Source organism: Cyprinodon tularosa, unplaced genomic scaffold (assembly GCF_016077235.1).
Source record: "Cyprinodon tularosa strain WSP-4 unplaced genomic scaffold, ASM1607723v1 ctg174, whole genome shotgun sequence".
Classification (NCBI taxonomy): domain Eukaryota; kingdom Metazoa; phylum Chordata; class Actinopteri; order Cyprinodontiformes; family Cyprinodontidae; genus Cyprinodon; species Cyprinodon tularosa.
In genome coordinates this window covers 440,765-466,262 of record NW_024038565.1, presented here as the reverse complement: position 1 = coordinate 466,262, position 25,498 = coordinate 440,765, and the positions used below count along the sequence as shown (strand labels likewise).

The following is a 25,498-nucleotide window of genomic DNA, read 5'->3' as shown; positions in this document are numbered from 1 at the left end:
GGGAAATGTTCCCACTGGATACGATCCTGATTCCTCTGTGCTTTTCTGCGTCTCACCAGCTTAGGCCAGATTAAGCTTGGAGGTCTTAAAGTCTGAGCTAGATGGACAGAGAGGAAGACTAGTGACAGACACAGAATAATTTCTGATCGTTTATGCTATTGATTTATGTAATATTAATTGAGGATTGTTTTTAGACATTCTCAAAATAAATGACTATGATGTGCAGATAAGTGATGTCTTGTAATTCCTACAGATACCCCCTTTGTAGGGAAAAGTGAAATGTTCACCATGACCATTGGCAACATTACACAAAAACTGCATTTTTGCTCTACTTCTCTGAATCAATATTCCTTTGACAAACCTGGTGTTACATTCACAGCTTCAAGGTTTGGTGTATTTTTCTCTAGCGGATTTGCACATTTAGCAGAAAACCATTAGAAGTAGGTCTTTATACTGTACATTTATGCTTTGCCACAAGCAATGCGTTAATGTACAGTGTCCTGTACAATTATTTGCACCCCTGTTTGAGATGTGGTTGAGGACTTTTAAAAAATCCTCTTTTTTAAAAAACAACAGAGAACCCAAATGCAAGGAAAAAGTATTTTCTCATTAACACTCATAAACATAAACGTCTGCAGTTTACTTAGGTGGAATGGAGACTTCAACTGGAATCGTGTGCTTGGGTCAGATGAGACTACGATTGAGCTTTTTGGCAACAAATACTCTTAGTTGTTCTGGCGTAAAACAAAAAATGAGTATGCCGCAAAGCACCTCATGCCGACTGTGAAGTATGGTGTAGGATCTGTGATGCTTTGGGTCTATTTCTTTCACAAAGGCCCTGAGAACGTTGTTAGGGTGGATAGCATTATGAACGCTTTGAAATACCAGGACATTTTAAATACAAACCTGATGACCTCTGCCAGAAAGCTAATGATGGGTCGTCATTGGGTCTTTCAGCAGGAAAATTATCCAAAACATGTCGCAGAATCTACACAAAAATGGTTCAGCAGTCACAAACTCATTGTCCTCCCATGGCATCTCATTCCCCAGATTTCAAACCAATTATGCACTCTCCTATTTAGCCCAGCTAAATAGGAGAGTGCATAAGAGAGAAAGATTGTGGAAAGAAGAATGGTCAAAGATCTCTCTCTCTGAGTTCTCCATTGTTGTGAACCGTTATAAGAGGAGATTAAGTGCTGTTTTGTTGGCAAAATGGGGTTGCACAAAGTATTAACATCTGTGATACCAATAATTGTGGGACACATGATTTCACTTTATTTTCTAAACATGTGATTTTATTATTACCACCAAAGTAATGTACTTAAATAAAAGGTTGGATTTTTCTTCTTTTTTCCTTTGGGTTCTGTGTTGTTTAAAAAAAAAGACAATGTTTTAGAAGTCCTCGACCACATCATAAACAGGGGTGCCAATAAGTGTGGAGTGCACTGTAACTTCCCATGACGTTCATCATTGCAATAACTGCTATCTGCTTGACTCATATACAGAGGGCAGAATGTGGTTGCCAGACTCCTAGCTGTGTGACAGTTTCTGCCTGTGAGGGATTAGCAGGGAAAAGAGGGATGGCATGCAAGCTGTGGCAGATTTTAAACTTACCATCCATGTAAATCAGGCAAATTGATATAGAAACTTAAGCCAAAGCAAAAGTGCATGAGCGGTTACCAAAATAGGTGCTAGCCAAATGGGGCTAGCAGTAAGGGTGGAGGTAGGAAGAGGAAGCAGGACGTTTATTATTGATAGTTTATTTCGCATAAGGACTTCCTGACAGTCCTTTCCTCCCCTTACGAGGTATAAGGTTGCCTAAAATCCTTTGCATGTGCCTAAACATCCTATCATGCAAAGGATTGTGTGCAACCGTATAGCTCCTACAGTAGTGGCATATAAGAATTTCAGGTCCATTTGCTACAGTAACTGCACTTCCCCACTGCCGTAACTGGACAGAACTTATCATGGCCAATGGTTCTTTCAACATATTTTGTCGCCTGAACCACAAATCTCAGCAACTTCTTAAAAAGATAAACAATACTTAATCTTCCTTGCACTTTATAGGTTTATGCTACTTTAATCTGTCACATTATTCCCTGTACAATGCTTTGAAGTTTGTAGATGTAACAGAAAACAAACCTAAAAGAGTTTAACAGGTTTAAAACATTGTTTGAAGTAACGTACTACAATAACTGATTTTCCGATTTCAGGGTAAATATATGGGAACCTCAGGATATCAACCTCGACATGCCCCCTTGGGAGGTGTTTCAGGCATGTCCCATTGGGAGGAGGCCTCGTGGAAGGCCCAGGACATGCTGGAGGGACTATGTCTCTGAGCTGTCTTTGTGTCCAGCTCAGAGACATTAGCTGCTCTGGGTCACCCCAGCTGGGGGAAGTGTGTGTGGATCAGGAAGTCTGGGCATCTTTCTTTAGACTGCTGCCTCCACGGCCCAGCCCCGGAAAAGCAGAAGAAAAGGGATGGATGGAGGGTAAATATATATTTTTTCACTGTTAGAGAATGTTCCAATGTGTGCATTTAATTTTCTTCTTAAACTTCTCAAATATAACTAACTTCTTTTTCCTTTTAGGTGGTTTTGTTTCTGATTTTAATATTATCAAATAGCTCTTTAATGTACTGAAATGTGGGATGTGGCATGTTGCTTAAATCTGAAATGTAATGAATGTTGAAACTTAAAGTTCTGATCATTTAGGAAAGACACGTTTGTTAAATTCTAGTGGTATTTGAGCCTGACATGTATATTTACTCATGTAAGACTAAGATTAAACGTTTTTAAAGCAATATTAAGAATTTCAGGTTGTTTATGTGTGAAACATCTAAAATAAGGATGTCTTCATACAACTTTTTCATTTCCAATACCAATTTTGACCCGATACAATATCAGCATGAATCAAACATGCTTTTAATACTTATTTTGTTGCATGGAATGTTAGAAAAGGTCTAATTAAGTGATATTACTAGAACTATAATCAACAACAGTCATAAAGAGAAAAGCTGAACTGTTTAGTATAAACCAAAGGGTTACATATACTTTAGACAAAAGCATGATTTTATCCGTATGTTAGTATCGAAGATTTTAGTTGCAGGTTGATACAATCAAATATTAGTTTTTTACCTAACTTTGGACGGATACCAGGTGTCAGATTGGGACATCCCTAATCAAATTTAGGAGCTCATGCTACAGGTATGCTGGAGAATATCTGATGTTGTGGACCTTTTCCTTGTCTCAACTCCCTGGCAACGTAGATACAGTGCAAAATATCATTCATTTTGTAAAATAACATCGCATTTTAAACTTAATCCTAGCTGCTAAAAAAATTATTGCCATTTTGTGATGATCCCCAAAATACCACCAAAATAAAAGAAGAATAATTTTTTATGGGCAGAAACTTATTTGAGCTTCATCCCATGCAGTTTACCCTAGACAGAATAAACTTTCTCTCTTGACAACCTGGCTGCCAAACCTACATCAGATAGAAAACCAGTGTAGATTGATTGACAGTTTTGAAAGTTATCACTCTTGACAATCTGCTGAAGTTTTGCCAACAGAAATGGTCAAAAAGATCATTTTTCTTGATATTCCAATCATGTAAATTTTAAAAACGAATGATTTTTAGAAAATTAAGGTTGTAAAAACAATTTTTGGCAGGAAATATTGTGTTTTTGTTCATCCTATGTTTAGATAAATCCATTTGCAATATGTTACACATTTCAAATCATAAAGTGAAACATTTTGTAAGAGTATAACCTATACAGAAAAAAATACTAAACAATCTGTAACATTACATACAAAGTGTGGGGTAGACTGAGGTGCATGTGACTGAATGAGTGACTGTCACATGACGAATCGTGACGCTGTGTTGTAGTCTGTCAGCTGTTAGCATAGCTAAGAACAGCAGTGCGGAACAGCTGTAAGTAACCACCCTGGATATTTACATTAAACATCATTTCATGTGTATAAAGGTTGTCGTTGTCTAGAATGATATTACTGTAACAACATGTGTTATTTTGACACTTTACGGAAAGCCTTTGATGCTAAATTAGCACATCACCTTTGGTTAGCATTCTATGCTATTATTCTTAAACGATGCACGAGCTAACGGTTTTGTGTCTTCATATAGATAAAAACTTAGACTTTTTAGGTGTTCTGATTATATCATATTAAAGTCTGTTTAGTGTTCCGTGTCGTAGACCAAGAATTGCGTTTATTTTTATCTCAGTTCTTGTCTAAACTTATTACAGCTAGCAATGACATTGTCATAGCTAAGACAAGCTGCAAGCTAACGCTAGCAGCTTCAACCTCTATAACTCGTATCAGTCTAATTAAAATACGATGACGAACTTGAAATATAACTTTCTAATAAAATTGATAATAGAATTGTGCCAACATATAATTTCTCCTTTTGCTCGAAGAGCTTTAAAAAAAAAAAGGTGTTAAACCACTCAGCTTGTTTAGCTTATAGACAAAACAAATCACCTGTCTTCCTGCGCCTAATTAAGATTTGATGTTTAAATATTATTTTAGCAAGAAAGCAGTCCAGCAGTTTAACTGATATAAATAGATATGATTATTTCATGAATCTTAGGTGCTATAAGCAAGGTTGCCCCTCAAAATCTTTAGAAGGGAGCCACTGGTTATGCTGGAATAGGATAACAACCCACACTGTTTGAGTTGACCTGAGAATTTAGACTTTGATTCAGTGCTTTTTTTTTCAGTCACTAGCTTTAAACCCAGCAGAAAATGGAAGGAATTCAAATTTTCCAAACTATTAATCAAACTAAGAACATGTTTAGTTTTTCATTTTGAAGATTGTAATATATATAATTATTTTTATTATATCGAATTGCCATGCTTCTTTGTTTTATTTCATGCACTGTGCATAATATAACTTATAGCCTAATTGTTAACAAAGTAAAATAATTAGATTCTCAGGTATTTTGAAATAAAACGCAGTAAATAATAAAGGACCAAATAAAATAAAATAAAACAATTAACACATTGTAAACATAGAAAAATCTCTACCTAATTTATATTTCTAAATATATATATTTATATTTATGTATTTAGCAGACATACAAGCACAGGCCATTGTTGCGATATGTATAACATTTGTGTATTTTAAGCATTGAATGTCTAAATTCTTAAAATATCTTCAATTATTTTCTCTAATCTGAAGTTTTGTGTTTTCCAACTGTTGTCTTCTGTGAAGGTTTAGCAAACTCAGCTGGATTTAGATGGTTGTAAAAAAAATCCTCTAGCAGCAGGCAAAGTTTTAAAGTTTGTAATCCCATTTGGCTGCTTGATATACTATAGTGTTGTAAATTTATTTGTCTTTAAAGGTTTTGTTTTCATCAAGGCATACTTCATAAAGAATCCAGGACAAAATGGATATCCGTGGGGCTGTGGACGCTGCAGTCCCGACCAACATCATTGCTGCCAAGGCAGCTGAGGTTCGGGCCAATCTGGTCAACTGGCAGTCCTATCTTCAGTAAGTTAACTGCTTTCATTTAATGCTCTCAAACTGATGATGCCCTAATTCAAATAACATATTTGTTGTAATACACGCTGATGTGGTTCAGCTCTGTCTGTTCTCATGGCTCTGTCAAAAAACACCTAATAAACAGTCCCTAAAACACCTGTCTAATAAAGAAATTCCCGCTGCCTTTAATCCATCCCGTTTACAGTGGTGGCTGTCCAGAGCTTTCTGGGACCACTTGTGTGTTAAGGGTGATGATCAGGAACCTTGAGTTTCTGAGCTTTGAACTTGGGATCTGAGTTTTGCTAGCCTGATAAACCAGACTAAATGTGAGATTAAATGTGTAATTTAGTCTAGCCCCGATGAATGACACATCAGAAGATTGTTGATGAGAACAACCTGTTGTTTTTTTAAACAACTGTATGTGCCTATTGGCCAACGCTCTGACCAATGAGCGCAACTGTCTGTAAAACAGCAAATACGTCCTTCTTAAAAATGAATGAGAGTGGAGCCACTTCCTGCTCACGTTTCAACCAAACCCCCAAGTCTAATCCTTTCAAAACTGATTCCAAAGCTAAGTCAAAAATTGCCATCAGAGCCAGCGGTCCTTCACACGACTATGCCGAGAGAGGGCCGTTGCAGACGGGCTGCGGTTAGCCCTGGCTGCTGTTGGCATCGGAGGTCCGCTGGTTGCCGCGGTCCTCTCAACTTCGGGAAAATTACGCATTAAATCAGTAAATGGACCATATAGTGATGCTTTAAAGTATAATATTCTCGCCTCAAATAATCTTAAAACGTACATTTATTGAACAACATCAACAGAAAAGAAAACTTTTAACTTTCAATGGAGCGCTCCATTGAAAGCTGCTGCTGGCGCAGTGCATGCTACTGTTCAATAGTTGTTCCCATCTTCCTTGTTGTGCTTTCTCCAGCTTTGCGCAGCTTTGTCGTCACGCCATCAAAACCCCGCCCGCTTTGCATTCAAAAATTCAAAACATACACTATATTGCCAAAAGTATTTGCTCACCTGCCTTGACTCACATATGAGCTTAAGTGACATCCCGTTCCTAATCCATAGGGTTCAATATGACGTCGGTCCACCCTTTGCAGCTAGAACAGCTTCAACTCTTCTGGGAAGGCTGTCCACAAGGTTTAGGAGTGTGTTTATGGGAATTTTTGACCATTCTTCCAGAAGCGCATTTGTGGGGTCGCACACTGATGTTGGACGAGAAGGCCTGGCTCTCAGTCTCCGCTCTAATTCATCCCAAAGGTGTTCTATCGGGTTGAGGTCAGGACTCTGTGCAGGCCAGTCAAGTTCATCCACACCAGACTCTGTCATCCATGTCTTTATGGACCTTGCTTTGTGCACTGGTGCACAGTCATGTTGGAAGAGGAAGGGGCCAGCTCCAAACTGTTCCCACAAAGTTGGGAGCATGGAATTGTCCAAAATGTCTTGGTATGCTGAAGCATTCAGAGTTCCTTTCACTGGAACTAAGGGGCCAAGCCCAGCTCCTGAAAAACAACCCCACACCATAATCCCCCCTCCACCAAACTTTACACTTGGCACAATGCAGTCAGACAAGTACCGTTCTCCTGGCAACCGCCAAACCCAGACCCGTCCATCAGATTGCCAGATGGAGAAGCGCGATTCGTCACTCCAGAGAACGCGTCTCCACTGCTCTAGAGTCCAGTGGCGGCGTGCTTTACACCACCGCATCCGACGCTTTGCATTGCACTTGGTGATGTATGGCTTGGATGCAGCTGCTCGACCATGGAAACCCATTCCATGAAGCTCTCTGCGCACTGTTCTTGAGCTAATCTGAAGGCCACATGAAGTTTGGAGGTCTGTAGTGATTGACTCTGCAGAAAGTTGGCGACCTCTTCGCACTATGCGCGTCAGCATCCGCTGACCCCGCTCCGTCAGTTTACGTGGCCTACCACTTCGTGGCTGAGTTGCTGTCGTTCCCAAACACTTCCATTTTCTTATAATACAGCTGACAGTTGACTGTGGAATATTTAGGAGCGAGGAAATTTCACGACTGGATTTGTTGCACAGGTGGCATCCTATCACAGTTCCACGCTGGAATTCACTGAGCTCCTGTGAGCGACCCATTCTTTCACAAATGTTTGTAAAAACAGTCTGCATGCCTAGGTGCTTGAATTTATACACCTGTGGCCATGGAAGTGATTGGAACACCTGATTCCAATAATTTGGATGGGTGAGCAAATACTTTTGGCAATATAGTGTATCTCTGCGTTGATATTGGCCCGCCAGTTCTAGGGCCTGGGGCATTGATCGGAGCTAGACCAGTTCTAGGGCCTGGGGCATTGATCGGAGCTAGACCAGTTCTAGGGCCTGGGGCATTGATCGGAGCTAGACCAAACTCGCAAAAATTATTTTGGCCGCTGGCGAGTGGGGCTAATTTACTAGGCTAGAGTTTTGCAGCTTCTCCTCAATAAACTGCTTCCTCACCACTAGTTCACCTCCTCTTTTTAAAACTCATATGTTGAGAAGAGGAGCAGATAATTGCCCCTGTTGGAAGGAATACCTTCATAGAAAGATCATCCTCCCACAATGCAGTACATCCCATTTGCAACTGTCTCAGGAAACAACAGAAATGACCTGTTCCTGTGTCAAGTCAGCTATCAGTTTCCATTAAAATACAATGACTAGCTAACAACTGTTCTGCTATTTAGATGCTGCCAAATTTTTTTAGGTGCTGATTTCAGTAGAGTTTGTAATATTAACTATACCTACATGAAGTCAAAGTTTAGCATTTCATATGTAATTGGTAGTTATCTATTTGGAAATTAAAAGGGTTTCTACCATTGTATTTATAAAGAATAGAATAAAATAGAAAATCCCTATATTGTCCCACAATGGGGAATTTGTGGTGTTTACAGCAGTAAAAGTTATAGTAGAAGTAGTCACAACAATGTGCACCTTAGAAAAGCGTATAAAAATAACAGCTAGGAAAATAATACAAATAGATTATTGTACTTTACAGTGTTTTTATGATATATTACTCTGTTTATGGAGAATAAAAAACAGTCAGTTTTGCATATTCTTTAAAAAGTAAAGCAGTAATAATTATGCATGTACACACATACCTATATGTATACTCCTCAGTCTTTCCATGATAAGGTACTGATTTTTGGAGGGTTTTTGTTTCTTTAAGATCTTAATGTAACTGTTCTTTGGTTCCTTGACTGTGATTCACTGTCATGAGTTTAACTTCCTATTTTGTCTCTACCCTTTCAGTTTAGCAGGTCTGTAACTATTCAAATCTAGGCTTCAATTATTTGTTTTCCCATTTATCATGTTGATTTTGTTCCAGCCACATACCATTTACGAGCCAGCTGGGTTCTTGTCTGAGTGTGTTCACATCTTATATCCATGGTCATTTCTGCTATTGCTTGTTGTTGAAGGCAGCCCCTTTCATGTTGAAGGTAACATGCAGGTGCAGAGCCACAATGAATGTGTTAATGGCAGGCCTTCCTTTTGTAATATTGCTTCAAGAATAAATACCGGGTTTTTCATTTTTCAGCTGATGTTACTGTAGTTCAGATATTAGCTGATGATTTGCCAACATTACTGTTGTCACTGTATTAATTTGTTAGTTTTTTTTTATCTGCAGGAGTCAGATGATCTCTGCTGAGGACTGCGAGTTCATTAAGAAGTTTGAAAAGGCCAACTCTGAGGAAAAGCAAGTCATTTTGACCAAAGAGGGACACCAGGTTAGCAGTCTGTTTATGTACTTTTCATATTAATATGGCCATTCACTGGTTCCAGTTTATTTAAAACCTACCATGTTGGTGCTTGACTGGTTGTACATTTGTTTTTTTTAGAATTACATTGTTTTAGAGTTTTACAATCTTCTCAAATTGCGTCTATTTAAAGGTATTGTGGAGGATTTTCACAAATCTTTAAAAAGACCCGCGCTCTCCACTTTAAAAAAAAAATGCACATGCACAACCCTGAGAGGGAACGCCTATTAAACGTGTGCGTGAATATGCACAAGCCCATTTCTCCTTATGTATGTTCTGTTTAAAAGTTGTTGTTTTCATAGCTCATACAAGCTTACTGTGCCCAAATGTCCGCCCTAACCCCTAAATCCCTCAATCACTATATAAAGCGGGGACTTTAAAGTAGACTTTATAGTTAACTCCGTTAATTGACTCTTTGGACAGATGATCACTTCATTTTGCTCCCCGTTTGTCACCTGACTCCTCCTCCACTGCGCGGTGCTTGCGCCATCTTTGTAATTAGTCGCCGCTGTCAGGTAGGAACGGCCTATGGTGACAGGGTGCAGCTGTGACAGCAAATCCCATAATGCTTTGCGAGGAGAGCTCTCCACACAAAGCATTCTGGGATATATCTGCCTCGGCTAAGGCCTTTCTTTTCTTCTCATACACTTCGTAGACACTTTTTCTCTTACGAACCTCGGCCATTTTCAAAGAACGGCGGTGAGAAAGGTGAGCTTCAATGACTGTCTGAAACTGTTGCTCACCACACAAACGATTGAACGTGCACATGCACAGAAAAATATAGCTAACAGGTTGAGCACGTGGGATGGCCTTACGTAAACATATCACCAGAATGATTGACAATTAGGAGGACCACTTATTTAGATGATCCACCCGGGAATAAAAGATTGTCCATTATACCTTTAAAATCTTAAAACCTCTACATTCACACTTCTACAACTGACAGGGGTTCTAAAATCCCTGTCTAAATTAAATTATTTCATGCGTTTATTATATACTCCCTTCCTAATATAGACCAAAATCCTCACCAACCTTTGCAAATAAGCTTGATTTTTACTGTTAGGGTCATGTTTCCGGTTTCTGTTTAGATGTGCTGTTCAAATAAAGTAACAAAGACAAGATTGATTTCTTTGAAAAAACATGGTTTGTTTTTTTGTTTTGTTTTTTTGTTTTTTAGTGTGCAAAGACGTTTCTGAACCTGATGGCCCACATCTCCAAGGAACAGACAGTCCAGTATATCTTGACTCTGATTGATGACACGCTGCAGGTAAACAAATACAGCCTCAGACTTTTGGAAGTGTAACGTTTTGCCTCAGTGAAAAAAGGGATGTTGAGAAAGTTGTACGAGGTACATCTACCTGCTCAGAAAGTTATTTTTTAACTTTTATTCTCTGAAATATTTGTGTTCTGCAAAAAGGCAGTTTTATTCCCTTTAAAATGAATGACTGGACGAACAAAGAGTTTTGAGCTATCAGCAGAGGTTTTTCAAAAGGCCACTAGATCATTTATTAAGCGATTTGTAGTTTATTTTGCTGAGTAGTCTTTTTTGTTGATGAAAACATAACATTTTTAATCTGTAATTGTTTACCATTAAGTTATAATGATAATACCTGGGCATGCTGTTATAATAATCATAATTCTAGTACGGTAAGCTTAAAATAAACATTAAAGACTGGTAATATAATTACCATTGTTACCTTTGCTGCCAAAACTAGTAATTTACTGCTGATTTAATAGGAAACCCCAATTAATAGTGCCATTACAGTTTAATATATGATCAAACACAATAAATGTGTAATTGCGCCACTGAATGTAACTTTTGCATGGAAGTAGTCTTTTTCATGAGAGGTCACTTAAAGCTTTTTTTGTTTTTCTGGGACTGTGAAGTCACTATGAAATGCTGTGTTTCTGTACATTAATTTACATAATAACTGTAAAACCACTGGTTATTGATAGCTAGAGGTACTGAGTTGAATTATTTAATAGTTTTTTTTTTTAATCATTCAATCATTTTTACTTTTCTTGTATTGAATATAACAACTAAAAAAGCATTGTAATTTGTGTATTTATTAATCCAAATTCATAAAAGATTATTGTATGATTTTGGAGAAGATCTTAGAAGTCTTAATTAATAATGTACATCCTGTTGATTTGTTCGTCCTGTGAAACGTGGCTGTCTTTTAATTCATTCATACATTTGCATTGCTAATTAAAGATTTTTTTTTTAGGAGAACCATCAGAGAGTCAACATCTTCTTCGATTTCGCCAAAAAGACAAAAAATACAGCCTGGTCCTACTTCCTTCCAATGCTCAATCGTCAGGACCTGTTTACTGTTCATATGGTGAGTGATATGAGAAACTGGAGAAAACGGCGTCAATTTCCAGTTTTCTTTTAGGGTAATTAAATGGTTATTATGTTTATCAAAGATTCTGATTTATTTGTTCTTAGAATTATAGAACAAAAACGACTTATTGTTTAAAGCAAAATTTAGAAACTTAGAAAGTGTACATTTAGCAGTATGATGTTGAATAATGCATTGTTTTGATGGCTTGACTGAATAAGGGGGAAAAAATGATTCAGAGCTGCAATAGGGAAAGTCCTGCAATATGTTTGTTTTTTTTATTGGAGTAACAAACCATTTCATAAAGACAATATTTGCTTGGGTTTGTTATTTAACTGCTATACATTCACATTCCCACTTTTCTACAGTCCCGATTAAGACCAAAATCTTTAGACCAGTTAAAAATTGATTAGCTTTTTTTTTTTACTAGTAGATCTTAGGGAAGTTCCAGGTTTAGCTTTACATTACTTAACCAATAAACAAGAGCAAGAAACAAACTGTTGAGCAGATAATTAATTACAATTCAATTGTTACATTCTCTATATGTTAATATTTAGAAGTAGTGTCCCAGTTACAGTTTTCTTAATGTTATGCAGCTGATTCTTATAGTTCAGTATTACATTTTGAAAGCCGAGCAATAGGGTCTTCAAAGGCATCCCTGGGTCCACCTGATCCTAAATAGATGCCGGGCAGAGGCAGTGGCTGATCGGGATCAGCTATGGAGCTCCAAGAGTATGAATAATGAATGAGTTAATGGTCCTTCATTGGGCTAAATTAAAACAGCTTTTTTAAAAGCTTCCTTCAAACCTCTAAAGAACTTTCCTTACCTTATTCTATCTCAACACAAAATCTTCTGAGACAAAAAGCTTTGTCTCAACTTTGCTCCTTCCCTCTGTCAACAACATTCAGTTCCTGATTAGCTGATGTTATGCAGATTGACAGCAAAATGAAAATATTTGCAGTACTGCAAAATTCACCATTTTATACACCCTAATTGCACTGTTTGCATTTCTAGAAACACATTCTTTGTATTACTCTGCTCCTAAACATACCTCTAGATGGGGATAACATGTAAATCTTTCACTTTATTCATTCACATTTGGTGTGAACACACTATCATGAAGGCTGTATGGAACTTAATGATAGTGTTGACCTAAACATTGCTGCTTGAAAGAGAAGGTTTCACACATGAACAAAAGGTAACAGGTGCCTAAGATGCATTGCAGTTCACAACTCACAGAGCCGCAGAGCATCAAACCAGTCACAGCGCCAAGCTCTCATCTTTTGTACTCTTTGTAAAATAACCATAAGAGCAGGTTTTTATCAATGCCTAAGTGAAGAAGTTTCATGGAGGTGACCTGGTGTATTGATTGATGTTTTTGGGAGCATTGTGTGAACAGAAAGGAGTGTGTGGTAACATTTAAGAAGAGACGGCAGTACAAGACTTGATAGGAGGACAGCAAACTGTCAAATAGACAACCCCAGGTCATTTTCTATCAGCTATGCTACCTTCACACACCTGCTTATTCAATTTCATCAGAGCTACCTATTTTTGAAGCAGCAACCTCTTCCAGAAGGACAGTCTGCAAAAAAATATTTTGTAATAATTTGAACCTGTTTATTGGTTGTTGTTTTAATATTTCTTAAGATGTTTTTCTTAAGTGTTGCCAGTTAGTAAGCCAGATATAACTGCTATAACAACAACAAGATCATTTGAAAATCCATAGGAAATAAAATAAAATATATATACATTAAGGTTCTATGTTATTGGGGACATAGTGTCTTTGACATCCCAAAGAAAAGAGTTGGTAGTTGAGGTTTATCTCTGCAGGAACGCTGCAGCAGTTGATTGTCCTATATTAGAACTAAGTTTTTCTTGTTTACCCATTCATTCTCTGCTGGGTTTTCCCTTAGGTGGGGGGATGCTTGAGTACAGCAATTAGTTTAATTAGTTATTGAAGAAACTCTGATTAATATTTCTGACAATCCACATTTTTTTCCATGCAGGACTTAAGTGTCAACTGTCAGGCATTGCACAATTGATGTGGAAATACAGAGTGCTTTACAGAAAATAGAAAGGATCGGAGATTCAAAGAAACAAATGAATGAGAAACATGAAATACACTTGAAAGACCTGAAGCATTATGTAAAGATGTGATCAATGATCATACATCAAGAGAGGACTATTAAAGTGACAGAAATAAGCAAATGAAAATCAAAGACATTATAGAAACAATAAAGCAGTCTTTGGCCTATTGGGCTAGGCTGGTGTTAACAATAGTTTTCCCAGGTCTGATATAGTTTTTGCACTTGTTCGTTTTTTAGGGAGTTTGTTTCATATCTTAAAAGTATAGAAATGAAACTTTAAATAAATTGAGGCAAAGTTATAAAAATAAAGAATCCACCTCTAAAGATGAGACTTATTATCAAATGGCTCACAGACGTTTGTCTCTGCTCAACCTGTCAAAACACATTTTGTTCGTGCGAGGAGAAATTCATTCTAAGGGCAGACACGCTTTTGAGAATGCAACTGTCCTTAAGCATGGCAACTAGATAGAAAATCATTCGCGCGGTGAGATCCCGAGCGCACATGGGAGAAGCTGACACGCGTAGAGAGTGGTTTTCTCGTCTTGAAGCCGAATTTTCTCGCGCCTGTGTGATCTTTTTGTAGGGTGATACATAAACCATGCGCAGAAGTAGTTTAACATACATACATGCGAGTATGTTTATTTTGCTCGCGGGCCTTTTGAAATAAATGTGATGGCATACATTATCAAACAATGTCACAATGAATGCGTAATCAGAGCTCAAGACTCCCGACGTTTTCTTCTTTAGTCAGGCAGTAGCATTCTACCCATACTTAGTTTTTCAGATTTGCAAACCATTAATGAACCATTAACAATGGATTCTTATTGCAATCATTTTTTATGAAAATAAAAGTGCCCATCTGTTCACTTTATCATGCATTTTGCACTCAGGAGTACATCTGTTGCTTAAACGTGTACTTCAGATAAACAGCTGCGTTCTTGCTGCATCTCTGTTTTCATTTTTCAAATTTCAGAACTGAAATATAATTTTATATTTTCATAGTCCTGAGCATCAATGTGGCTTTCTTGTATGTTCTGTTCTTTTAAAGAATGGCTGCGACCATTGGTGTATATTCAAGGGTTTATGGATGGGACCTATCTATAGCTCGACCTTAAAGCAGAACCACAACTTTGTTTTTTGGGAAGGACACAGAATAATTAAGAGCCATTACCGTGTACTGAATACTAAAAGAAAGCTCTCATTTCCACCTCTAACATAGTCCACTGCATCACAGTTTTCACATCCAGTCACTTCTAACAGAAACTTCTGTTACTAATCATAGCAATTCATCAATAATTGCACACTAAACAACTGCCCCCTTTTCGTGAAAAGGTTAATGTAATGAAGTGTCTGGCACTCTTTTCCATTCAAGACTGACCATCTAATGGCAAACCGAGTACTATAACATGGCAGACAAAGTCTAATTAAGAAGAGCAGCCAGATGGCACCCAGCAGGTGGGCATAATGTGACCTCAGATCTGTGATACAGCACTTAACTCAATCCAAGTGTCATGCTGAGTCTTACTTTTAAACATCAGCCTTGTTTCAACGTATCCTTTCCTCGAAAAGAAGGAAATTGGAGAGCTAAATTTGTTCCTCTCTCATCTGAAGGCAGGAGGAGGCTTTACTGTGATGACATGGTGTATAAGATACACTACTATTCTCAGTGAGTCCTGCCTTAGATGGATATTGTATCATAGTATTTTAAAATACTTTATTGTTGAATTATTTCTGGAGAAAACCTTGTAAACTATTTCTACTATTATCTCTGTAAGCCCCCAGATTAATTGCTTCCCTGCTTATGTTTGCCTGAGGTTACTCATATCTTACTACTCTTTATGAAAATAGAACAGTAAAAACCAAAATAACCTTTACAAACAGCATTCATTAGTGTCATTTTCTGTTTGACATATTAGTAACAACAACTAGTATTTACTAAATTTTAAGTGTTATTTCACCCCTAAACATTTTGTCACAACAATTTAATCTATTTCAATTTAATTTAATAGATAATTAAAAGTATTCTATACCTGTAAATTTGAAAGATAAAAAGCATGTATTTTGTTGTGCTGAACAAAATCCAAAAGAAATTGGCATCATCCTAAAGAAGTACTATTTGCTGCAACATCCCCTACAGAGATTGAAATGTTTGTCCATTTCTCTGTAGCAATAAGTGCAAGACGATTAAAATAAAGTTTTTGAAACTATTAATCCATTGATTTCTTTATGCTTATGCTGACCCAGAGTTTTCAAATAAAATAAAATACTTTGATCTCTAATAGATACAATGTAGCTCTATCTATATGTTCAGATTCACTGCTGAGCCAGTCTTTTGCAATCTGTTGCAGGTTTTCTTCCAGAATTATCCTGCCGTTAGCCGCATTACAAGTCTGACCTGGGTTGTCTATTTGACATACTTGATAATTGATGCCATTTGCATTATCGTAAAAATAATTAAATATCAACAATTAATTAAAGGCAAAATTTAGGATTTTCTTGAATTTTTGAAAGGACCCACTCTCCACTTAAAAAAAATGCACACGCCTATTAAACACATGCTGGAGCTTGTATGAGCCCATTTCTCCCCGTGCACACTCTGTTTAAAAGTTGCTGTTCTCATAGCTCATTTCTCGTCGTTCTCATCGATTTTAACAATTATTTGTCTCTTCAACAAATTTTTCAACTTGATCCATGGATTTCTGCATCTCCTCCAGATTTATAGTAGATAAAGAAAACAAAAAAACATTGATTCTGTATACTTTTAATCATTTTATAAAAGATTTCTCCTATATATTCTCCTTGTGGAAAAACAGGACTAATGAATATAATTATTATCCCTCATTTAAGGCTGCAAGGATCATTGCTAAGCTAGCTGCCTGGGGCCGAGATCTGATGGAGGGAAGTGATCTGAACTACTACTTCAACTGGATTAAAAGTCAACTCAGCTCCCAGGTTTGTTACTCAAATATTGTACAAAAAACTGAAGTCATTTCATCCTTGAAACAAGCTTCATAACTTTAAAGGAGAAACTGAACATTTGATTTCGATGGAATAGTTTTGATTTCTTTCTGATATAAAGTATAACATAAGCATGGCATACATTGTTTATATGTGCAGCTGAAAAGATGGGTATTATGGAAACTGACCAGTGTTGTGGAAGGCAGGAATGTTCCAATCCAACTGTGGCTTCGTCATGTGTTAAGATGAACGACAAATCCACTTAAGTTGCTGTGATTAAACTGATTTTAGGTTTCTTTAGAGAGAACTGTATTTCCTAACAATGACTCTTTATTTTATATTTCTTTCTCCTAAGGAGTTTTAAATTAATTTCTCCTCTGATCCTTTCACTAGCTGTAGGTGTTTCTAATTTCTCTTTCTCTATTTCTTATTAATTTTTCTTTATGAAAATTAAGTTCAAAATAAAATTATTTAAATTGATGTTAGATTTTAGCAGGCTAACCTTATTTCAACATGGTCGAATGACTTCATATTGAACACTTGCACTGCCTTAATAGATATATGCATAAAATTAGTTTTTTTTAAACTCATACAATAGATTTTGTCCTTTTGGGGGGGGGCCCTCTTACCCACGCAGTGTTTTGTGGAATACGTTTGCTAGTTAAAAATGTCATCTGATGATGATTGTTCTTCAACAGGCACAAAGGAAACCATTCAGCTTCTGCTGTTCCTGAATCTTTGGATAAGCACATACTGTGTGGTCTCATCAGTGACCCCCCGTTTAGAACTGTTTTGCACGTGTTTATTTTTTTCTATCTTTTATTAGAATCTACATGGTTCAGGTCCAGAAACAGGCACAGGAGCAGGAACGATTTCCCCCAGTGAAGTGAGTATGAACCTGGAAAAGAAAGGAAAAACAAAACATCTGGGTTTGATGCTGGCAAATGTTAGCTCTCAGTGGACTTTCATCCTCTGCCCCTCCCTCTTTTCTCACCCATCCTGTTGTTGCACTCGAGTTTTTCATTACCAGCCTTAGACTGTTGGAGACATGAGCAATTTCAGAGTGACCTCCTCATTTAGACAGCATGGTGTTGAGGTTGATCCTTAAAGTCCATGTGGGAAATGCATGTCGGAAGCCAAATCCGCTCTAATGCTGAAGGTGCATGACAAACAGCTTTCTTTAAATATTAGACTAACAGAAGGAAATGGAAATAACATTTGCACAGCACCAGCTTCCCACCATCTCTTTTCTCATACTTTTGAAGCATATTGCAGTTATTCTGAGAAGTGTGCTCAGAAATGTGCTCACGCAAGCTATCTGATAACTTATCATTTCCTTCCCCTCTTCATTTTAACCAGGTAACGTTTGCTCCTCCGCTCTCTCTGCATTGCTGCCTGAACCTGTTGCTGGACTTTAGCTTTCATTTCCCCTCTTTCAATTGACTGATTAATGTGATCTAATGTATTTTTCCTCTCAGCTTCCTGCGATCTAATATTTCTTTACATTTTGCTCAGGTCTAATTGAACCCCTTTTTCTCTAGTGTTTCTCTGCTGTAATTCCAGTTTTACTTGGCATGTGTTGATGTGTACACCTTATTGACTGCATGTGCATTGCCTCTGGTTAAATTGGTAACTGTAATGCAAGGTTGGAAGTCTCCCTCCTCTGTGCTTTCTGCTTCTGAACCAGCTGATGGTTGGAGTTGGAATGGCTATTGAATTTCGAACATTTTGTTCAGAGACCTGATTATGCTTCTCTTATCGGTAGCCTTGCTTGATTTTTTTTTTGGGATCTGCTTTTGTATTTTGCAGAGCTCTCAGTATGTTCAGTGCGTGGCGGGCTGTCTTCAGCTGATGCTGCGGGTCAATGAATACAGGTTTGCTTGGGTCGAAGCTGATGGAGTCAACTGGTGAGTAAAGATTTTCATTTTATTCAACTATATACACAGTTGCACTAATAAATAAAACACGGAGCAAATAAATGGAAGCAAATTCTTTGACCTTAGATATATATTAAAACCCTCATCACCAGCACAGTTTATAAATATAAGATTTCTTCAATCTAGCTTCTTAAAGAAGATATATTATATTTTCAGTGATTTAGTGAAGCAGTCTTTTAAACTAATTTAGTTATCGTCAAACTTCTGAATTGTAAAAGCTTATAATATGCCAAAATTATAGACTTATCTGCTAATGACTGAGTGACAGAATGTTTAAAAGCAACAACCAAGCTTAAGTAATTCATTATGTTGAATTAAACTGTTTACTTGAAGCTGTATAAAAATTGATCTTTAAGAAGAGAGAATGGGATAATGCTCTTCTTATTTATGAACTGTTGTTCGACTTTTTATGAGCTCTTAATTTAAGTTCTGATCGTAATTAGTCTTCTGTTTACTTTTACATTATAAAAAATAACACATAAATAGTAGTGAGCAGCTAAATTGATCAAATTAAATCACATTAAGTTTGTATTTTTGTCAACGTGGATGGGTGGGAGGATGGATGGATGGACTGGTGGGGGGATGGACAAATAGAAGGGTAGATGGATTGATGGGTGGATGGATGGATTGACAAATGGGAGGGTGGATGGTTTGATGGATGGACGGGTGGGTGGAAGGACAGATGGATGGATAGGCGGATTCATGGACATGTAGGATGGATGGATGGATGGATGGATGGATGGATGGATGGATGGATGGATGGATGGATGGATGGGACATTAAAAGGCTTCCTGCTTTTAGAAATTTTGGGAAATAATTCAACCTTTTCCTGAAAAGTCTTGAGGTTAATGGCTGAAATTTGTTGCTTTCTTACTAATATGTCTCCTGCTATCTGACCCACAGAGCAGCACATGATGAAAACACAGTTGGCGGTTAAATCACTGTTACCCTTGTGGTTACTGTCAAGATTATATTCAGATGAAATGATCAACGATTCTTAGCATCTTCTAACCTGCTCCATGCTTTGTTCCCAGAAATGTGTTATAAAACCCTCCTCACCACACAATCCGTCAGCTACTTACTGCACATTGATGAGGTCCACATCTCGGCACTTAACAGTTATTTCTGTAGATATAAGAGTTGTCTAGTAGTGGGCATCAGTACTGTAACTTGTCCATTATCTAAAGAGTGTTCTAATATCTAATTCTGAACCATTATCAGAGAAATAGGGTGCATCATTCAGGTACAGAGCTATGAAAGCCAGTCTGAGTAAATAGGATTTAGATTCAAAAGTGAGTCCTTGTTTTTCCCCCTTTAGCTTTTACTTAATACATGTTATTTTGTGTTTTAGCATCACAGCAGTGCTGAGCAACAAGTGTGGCTTCCAGCTTCAATACCAGATGATCTTCTGTATATGGCTCCTGGCCTTCAGTCCTCAGCTCTGTGAACAGTTGAGACGTTACAACGTTGTACCCGCCCTATCTGACATCCTTCAGGAATCTGTCAAGGAGAAGGTCACTCGAATCATTCTGGCCGCCTTCAGGGTTAGTGGTGAATTTTTTACTTGTCTTGAATAAATGTTAAATGTTCATTTTCATGGAAAAACATTGTAAAACATTTGTAGTTCTTACCCGTTTCCTGCACTTTTACCCTGCTTTGTGTTTTATATTTGGCCATAATTAAAGTTCACTAAAATCATTAGCTTTGACTGCCCCATTTTACATTAGAAAGAAGATGGTATTATTTAAATAATGGAATTTCAGTTTAAAAGTAGACTTTTTTTTCCCCTTAGGTTCTGCGCATTTGCCTGTGTTTTATTTATTCCCCACAAGATCATGAACAATATTTATGGTCCTGTTTAGAAGCCCAGCTCCTTTTTGTTTGTTCAGAAATCTCCATTTAATATTGAGTTTTGTGTTTATGCTGGGCAATAAAGTCCATTGTACCATATGCTGACAAAAATAAATCATTTGTTATAACCTTTGTATGCTATCTATCTCTAAGTTATGCAACAGGAAAAGGTTGCATTTAGGAAATGAATAGGAATGAATCCATGCTCAGTTTTACCCATGGCAGGTGCATTACCTTGGCAGCCCAGGCATCCACCCATACCTTTCTAATTAATGTTCATTAAATAGATTTTGGCTAAACTGATTCTAAGCTAAAGGAAATATTGTATTAAGAAAAAGAAATCAACAATATGACGACCTTGTCCAACCTGTCTACATCAGACTAAGCGATCCTAGACCAATGGTGAGGTAAGTGGAACTGATTACATGTTTCAAACATGAGCCCAGAACAAGCTGATTTTCAAACCTCAGTTTGTTGGAAAGTACTTTGTATTTCAGGGCGCTCCTTCAAGTTTCCATTGCTGTTTCAATGCAATCATTTTTGTATGTGGCTGATATGCATTTATTATGCTAAACAGTTTTTCTTTCACCTCTGTTTTGACTACGAGAAGTTGATTTAGTACTACGGGTTGAATAGGATTTGATGTTCTATTAGGAAGTGGGTCTCGTTAAATCCTGTTTAATACTAGGTGCCTACAGAACTTGGAAATCATCCATCTATTTATTTCTGTTTATGCACCTGGCTGTCCATCCGATCCATGGCCTATCACCTGTATCTATTCAACATATTTGGTTTTGGTTGATTCCATTCTTAAAGCTTGACCTTAGTAGAAAAATGTTCAGAGACTCATCATTAGGTTTTTATATAAACTTTAAAACGGGCCCAAACTGGACTTCGAACTATTATACCTAGAGTTCATAAAATTATGAAATGTTGGCTTTCAAAAATCAATTGGAATGTAAGTATTACCCAGAACTGGAGTATTTCATGATTTTCCTTTTAACCCTATAATGCCAAATGTATCATATTTGATGCATGCGGTTTCTGAAATGTTTTTCTGTTTTGTTTTATTCTTGAATCAGGCTTTAAAGGGTTAAAGAAAAGGGTGATCTTACAAGTTGCTTACAGATCGAGGATGTCGCCCAACTTCCCTTCAACTGTTTTTTTTTATTTACCAAGAGGAGGGGTGTCTGCACACCCATAAGAGTCTGTTTAGAAACATGAACAAATTGACTAATTGTGTAGATTTTTTCCAAGATAAATGGTGGTGAAGATTCTCATTCATCCAGGTTATAGTCGTTCCAACAAAGGGAACATAAAGTTGAAAAACATAACCACTGGACTTTGTCTTCCAAGTTTGTAGTAGTGTTTTATGTTCCAAGCTTTATAGAGTGACACAAACAAAAGCCTTGTTATGGCTTAGAAAACATGCAGATTGAACCCTCAAAAACAGGTCCACCCCTTAGTGATAGGGAGTCGTTGAGGTCGTTGTTAGCCTGCAATACCCGATACTGGCCATTTAGGGACATTGTTTGCCAGGCTGACCAGGCAAAATGTTTTGGTCCCCTGCATGGCGATGGGGGTTGAGATGATTGTGGGAAGGAATTAACTCTAGTGCTGCCTTGTAGGTTTTTGAGAGCTGGAAACTGAGACCACCCCCTCTGTTCAAGGTCCTATCAAGGCTTCACCATTTCATTCATCATTCACACAGACAAATAGCAGAATAAACTTGACAACCAAAAATCTTTTTGGTATTTAAATTCCATTTAACTAGATAGTACAACCTAGAAATGTGCTAATTAGACATGTGTGGCTGATTAGCTGCTGATTCAGATTTTTGCTGCTTTTTTTTTTTATATAAACAAGATTAGAAATGTTTTTAACACACTTTGCAGTGGATATTATTAGTTGTAATCTTTCTCTATGAGTAACCATATTACAAGCATTTTTTTCTGCAATATGTAAAAACAGAAATGGTCGCATTTTTAGTCACGAGTTAATGTTGAGAATCAGTCCAAATTATCCAATCAGGCAATTCCAAACACCCACTGTTGTTTGTTTTTCAGTTTCCCAGAATGCTGCATTTGATTGTGTGTTAAAGACAGAAGTATAACATTATTTCTTTAAGTGTTACTAATGAAAATAATTCTTATTAATTTTCCTAATAAATGTGTTACTTTTTGTTAACAGAATTTGTTGGAGAAATCTGCGGAGAGGGAGACTCGTCAGGAATATGCTCTGGCTATGATTCAATGCAAGGTGTTAAAGCAGCTGGAGAACCTTGAGCAGCAGAAGTATGATGACGAGGATATAACCGATGACATTAAGTTCCTGCTTGAAAGGCTGGGAGAGAGTGTGCAGGATCTTAGGTACTAAATGGACGCCATTGCATAAATAGGATGCAATCATTAACCAATTAGTTCTACTACTAATTACATCCTGCAATTCAAATGATGCCATTTTTTAAAGGTTAATATACAACCACAGTTGTCTATGACCCCTTGCGTAATAGAATTATGGACATTGTAACATTGAACATTATAGACTGAATACTGTAATAACTATGAATGCTGTGTTGATTACATGCTGAGATGACCTCTGTATGGTTGACCTGTTTCTTTGTCTGCCAATTGAACGCTTACATCACCATTTTAGATGAAATTAGATTAAATGAAAGCAGCTTTTGTGTTTGACAAAGTGAAAATTCAACAGGTTATTCTTAGACCTTCATCTCTTGTTGTTTTATAACAGTATTCTTTGTTTTGTCTGCTTTTGTTTATAAGCTCCTTTGATGAGTACAGCTCTGAGCTCAAGTCTGGCCGTCTGGAATGGAGTCCTGTCCACAAGTCGGAGAAATTCTGGCGTGAAAATGCAGTTCGTCTAAATGAGAAGAACTATGAGCTTCTCAAGTAAGAAAAATCCCCCCCTGCTATGACAGACAGAATTTTATCCTTTACTTTAAAACTTCATTTATTATTCTTTTGTAATAAGCTTAAATAAATGCTGGTGTGAGATGCTGTCAGTATGATGCTAATTTATTTTATTGTAATTGTGCTTCTTATGTCTAAATCTAAAAGATAGAAAGGTTTTTGATAAATTACAAGTAAAGAGAAGAAGCAGACTTATTGTTTCTTAAGATGGTTAATTAATACACCTCAGGTGATCATAGAAGATTTTAAAAGTGTACAACGAGGCTTAGGCAGAACTTTATTTTGAGCCGTCTCAACTATAACTGCAGAGAGTAGCAGCGTCTTTTCTCACTAATCACAGCCCGAGTTTTCGGCTGAACAGGAAGATCTGTATTTGAGTTTAATTGTTCAAGTTAACGGCTTTATTTCCTTTTTTTTATTTGGATACCACTCCCATTAATTCAATTCAAATCAAGGATGATTCCAGAAGGGAGACTTATAATGACTTGCTACGAAGAGGGTGAATCAAAACGTTTATGTTAACATTTTTTGTCCTTTTTATTTGGAGACCAAATTGCATTTTGAATCAACAGTAACTCAGAATTTCCATGTTAGTACTTATTCAAACATTTTGTCTATTTTACAGAATTCTGAAATTCCTCTTGGAAAAAACATGATAGACAGGCAACAGTTCCTACTGGTGAATGTTTGCAAATCTAAACTTGTAGAGAACTCCATTGATTTAGCTCATAAATACCACAACAACCAACAGATTTGGAAAAATCACAATTGAGTATTGAATCTGCAGACCTTGTATCAAGCATAAACCAACCAGAGCCAGATTTATTCATAAAAAGTGCTTTAAAAATAGATTCGATTTTACCAAAATAATTATCTTGATGTGAAAGAAAAAATAAAATCTGGATAACAATTTAATTGGCATTATTTTAAGATCAATGATTAACTTGAAGTTAGCTAGTTGCTTTCTAGTTAAATACTTTGTGATGCGGTTCAATACTAATGCAGTTTTCTCAGTTACACAATGATGAAGGTATCAAGATAGCTTTTGTTTAATATGTTCTTGAGGTTTTGCAGAGCTGAACTTTTTTGCAGACTGCAGAATTTTGAGTGATTGTGCAGAACTTTAGTGCATAGAGGTGCAGGCACTTGGAAGATTGCATAGCATGTTACTATTAAAATTTTCAAAGTATTTTGTTTCAGTTCTTCTTTATGTGCAATATTTAAACAAAAATTAAACAGTGTGATTTGTGTAGATAATATAAGTAAAGGTTAAACAGTTTTCTTTTGTTATTGCTTTGGAACAGGGTGCCTGGCAGAGAGCTTAGTTTTTGTGCATCTTTTCCACATTCAGTGGAAGCAAGAGGTTATACAGAGTCGTATTCAGTTAAAAAAAAGTTTGTATCTTTAAAAGATTTCATATTTTATGTAATTTAAGTATAAAAGCAAAGGTTATTTTGGGGGGCTTCTTATTTATAGAAGAGCATTTTAGGTATTTTATTGGGAGGGAGGGAACTTTAAGGTGAGATTTTTCCTTTAAAAAAAAAAAACATACTAAAAAAACAACAACAAAAAAATCCTGACTAGCTTTAATGGCCCTAGGATCCTGAAGTGCAGATTCAAAAGGGAATTGACACCCTTCTACTGCATTAACAAGTTTGAAGAAGTTCCTCCACTCTTCAACACCTGTGCTCTGTGGAAAAGTAGTTTACTCGACCACCCTCTTTCCCTAAAAAACACTCCTGGGTGTGCCAAAATCCTAATTTAAAACATTTAACTCGCAAGTTGTTCTTTGTTGACATCTGTCTCTGGTAATACTTTAAACAACACCAGCACTTCGTTTGTCAAGTTTGTGTGCCTCTGTGTAAGGACTTGGCCCACTAGAGATAAAACGAAATCAATCTGTGGTTGTTTTGGTTGTAATTCCAGTCACACAGCCCAATGTTCTTATTGACATTCAGTGAAAATCCTAATCTGCTCATCTCTGTCTCATCCATCTAATCAGCCACACCATCAGATTAAATTGCCTTTCTTTATTTTTGTTATTTTTTTCTTTAAACTTATTTTTTATCACACTTTAGGCTAAAGGACCTTAATGTGCTAGATCATGTTTAAATGTTTGGAAAAT

The 25,498-nt window shown here is 36.9% G+C and overlaps 1 protein-coding gene across 4 annotated transcripts in view; it reads left to right on the top strand.

The window, feature by feature from the left end:
* Positions 1-3,838: 3,838 nt before the first annotated feature.
* The window catches only part of atp6v1h (ATPase H+ transporting V1 subunit H), a 34,149-nt gene continuing 12,489 nt past the window's right edge, over positions 3,839-25,498 (top strand). For 2 of the 4 annotated variants that reach the window (XM_038281727.1, XM_038281725.1), the window contains exons 1-11: positions 3,839-3,933; positions 5,363-5,511; positions 9,138-9,237; positions 10,445-10,534; positions 11,496-11,609; positions 16,545-16,649; positions 17,482-17,541; positions 18,465-18,562; positions 19,944-20,136; positions 22,634-22,812; positions 23,227-23,352. In XM_038281727.1, the coding sequence (XP_038137655.1) occupies positions 5,408-5,511; positions 9,138-9,237; positions 10,445-10,534; positions 11,496-11,609; positions 16,545-16,649; positions 17,482-17,541; positions 18,465-18,562; positions 19,944-20,136; positions 22,634-22,812; positions 23,227-23,352 (1,169 nt within the window). In that variant the 5' untranslated portion in view covers positions 3,839-3,933; positions 5,363-5,407. The remainder of the gene's footprint in view (positions 3,934-5,362; positions 5,512-9,137; positions 9,238-10,444; positions 10,535-11,495; positions 11,610-16,544; positions 16,650-17,481; positions 17,542-18,464; positions 18,563-19,943; positions 20,137-22,633; positions 22,813-23,226; positions 23,353-25,498) is intronic. The other 2 variants (XM_038281726.1, XM_038281728.1) reach the window with 2 other exon arrangements.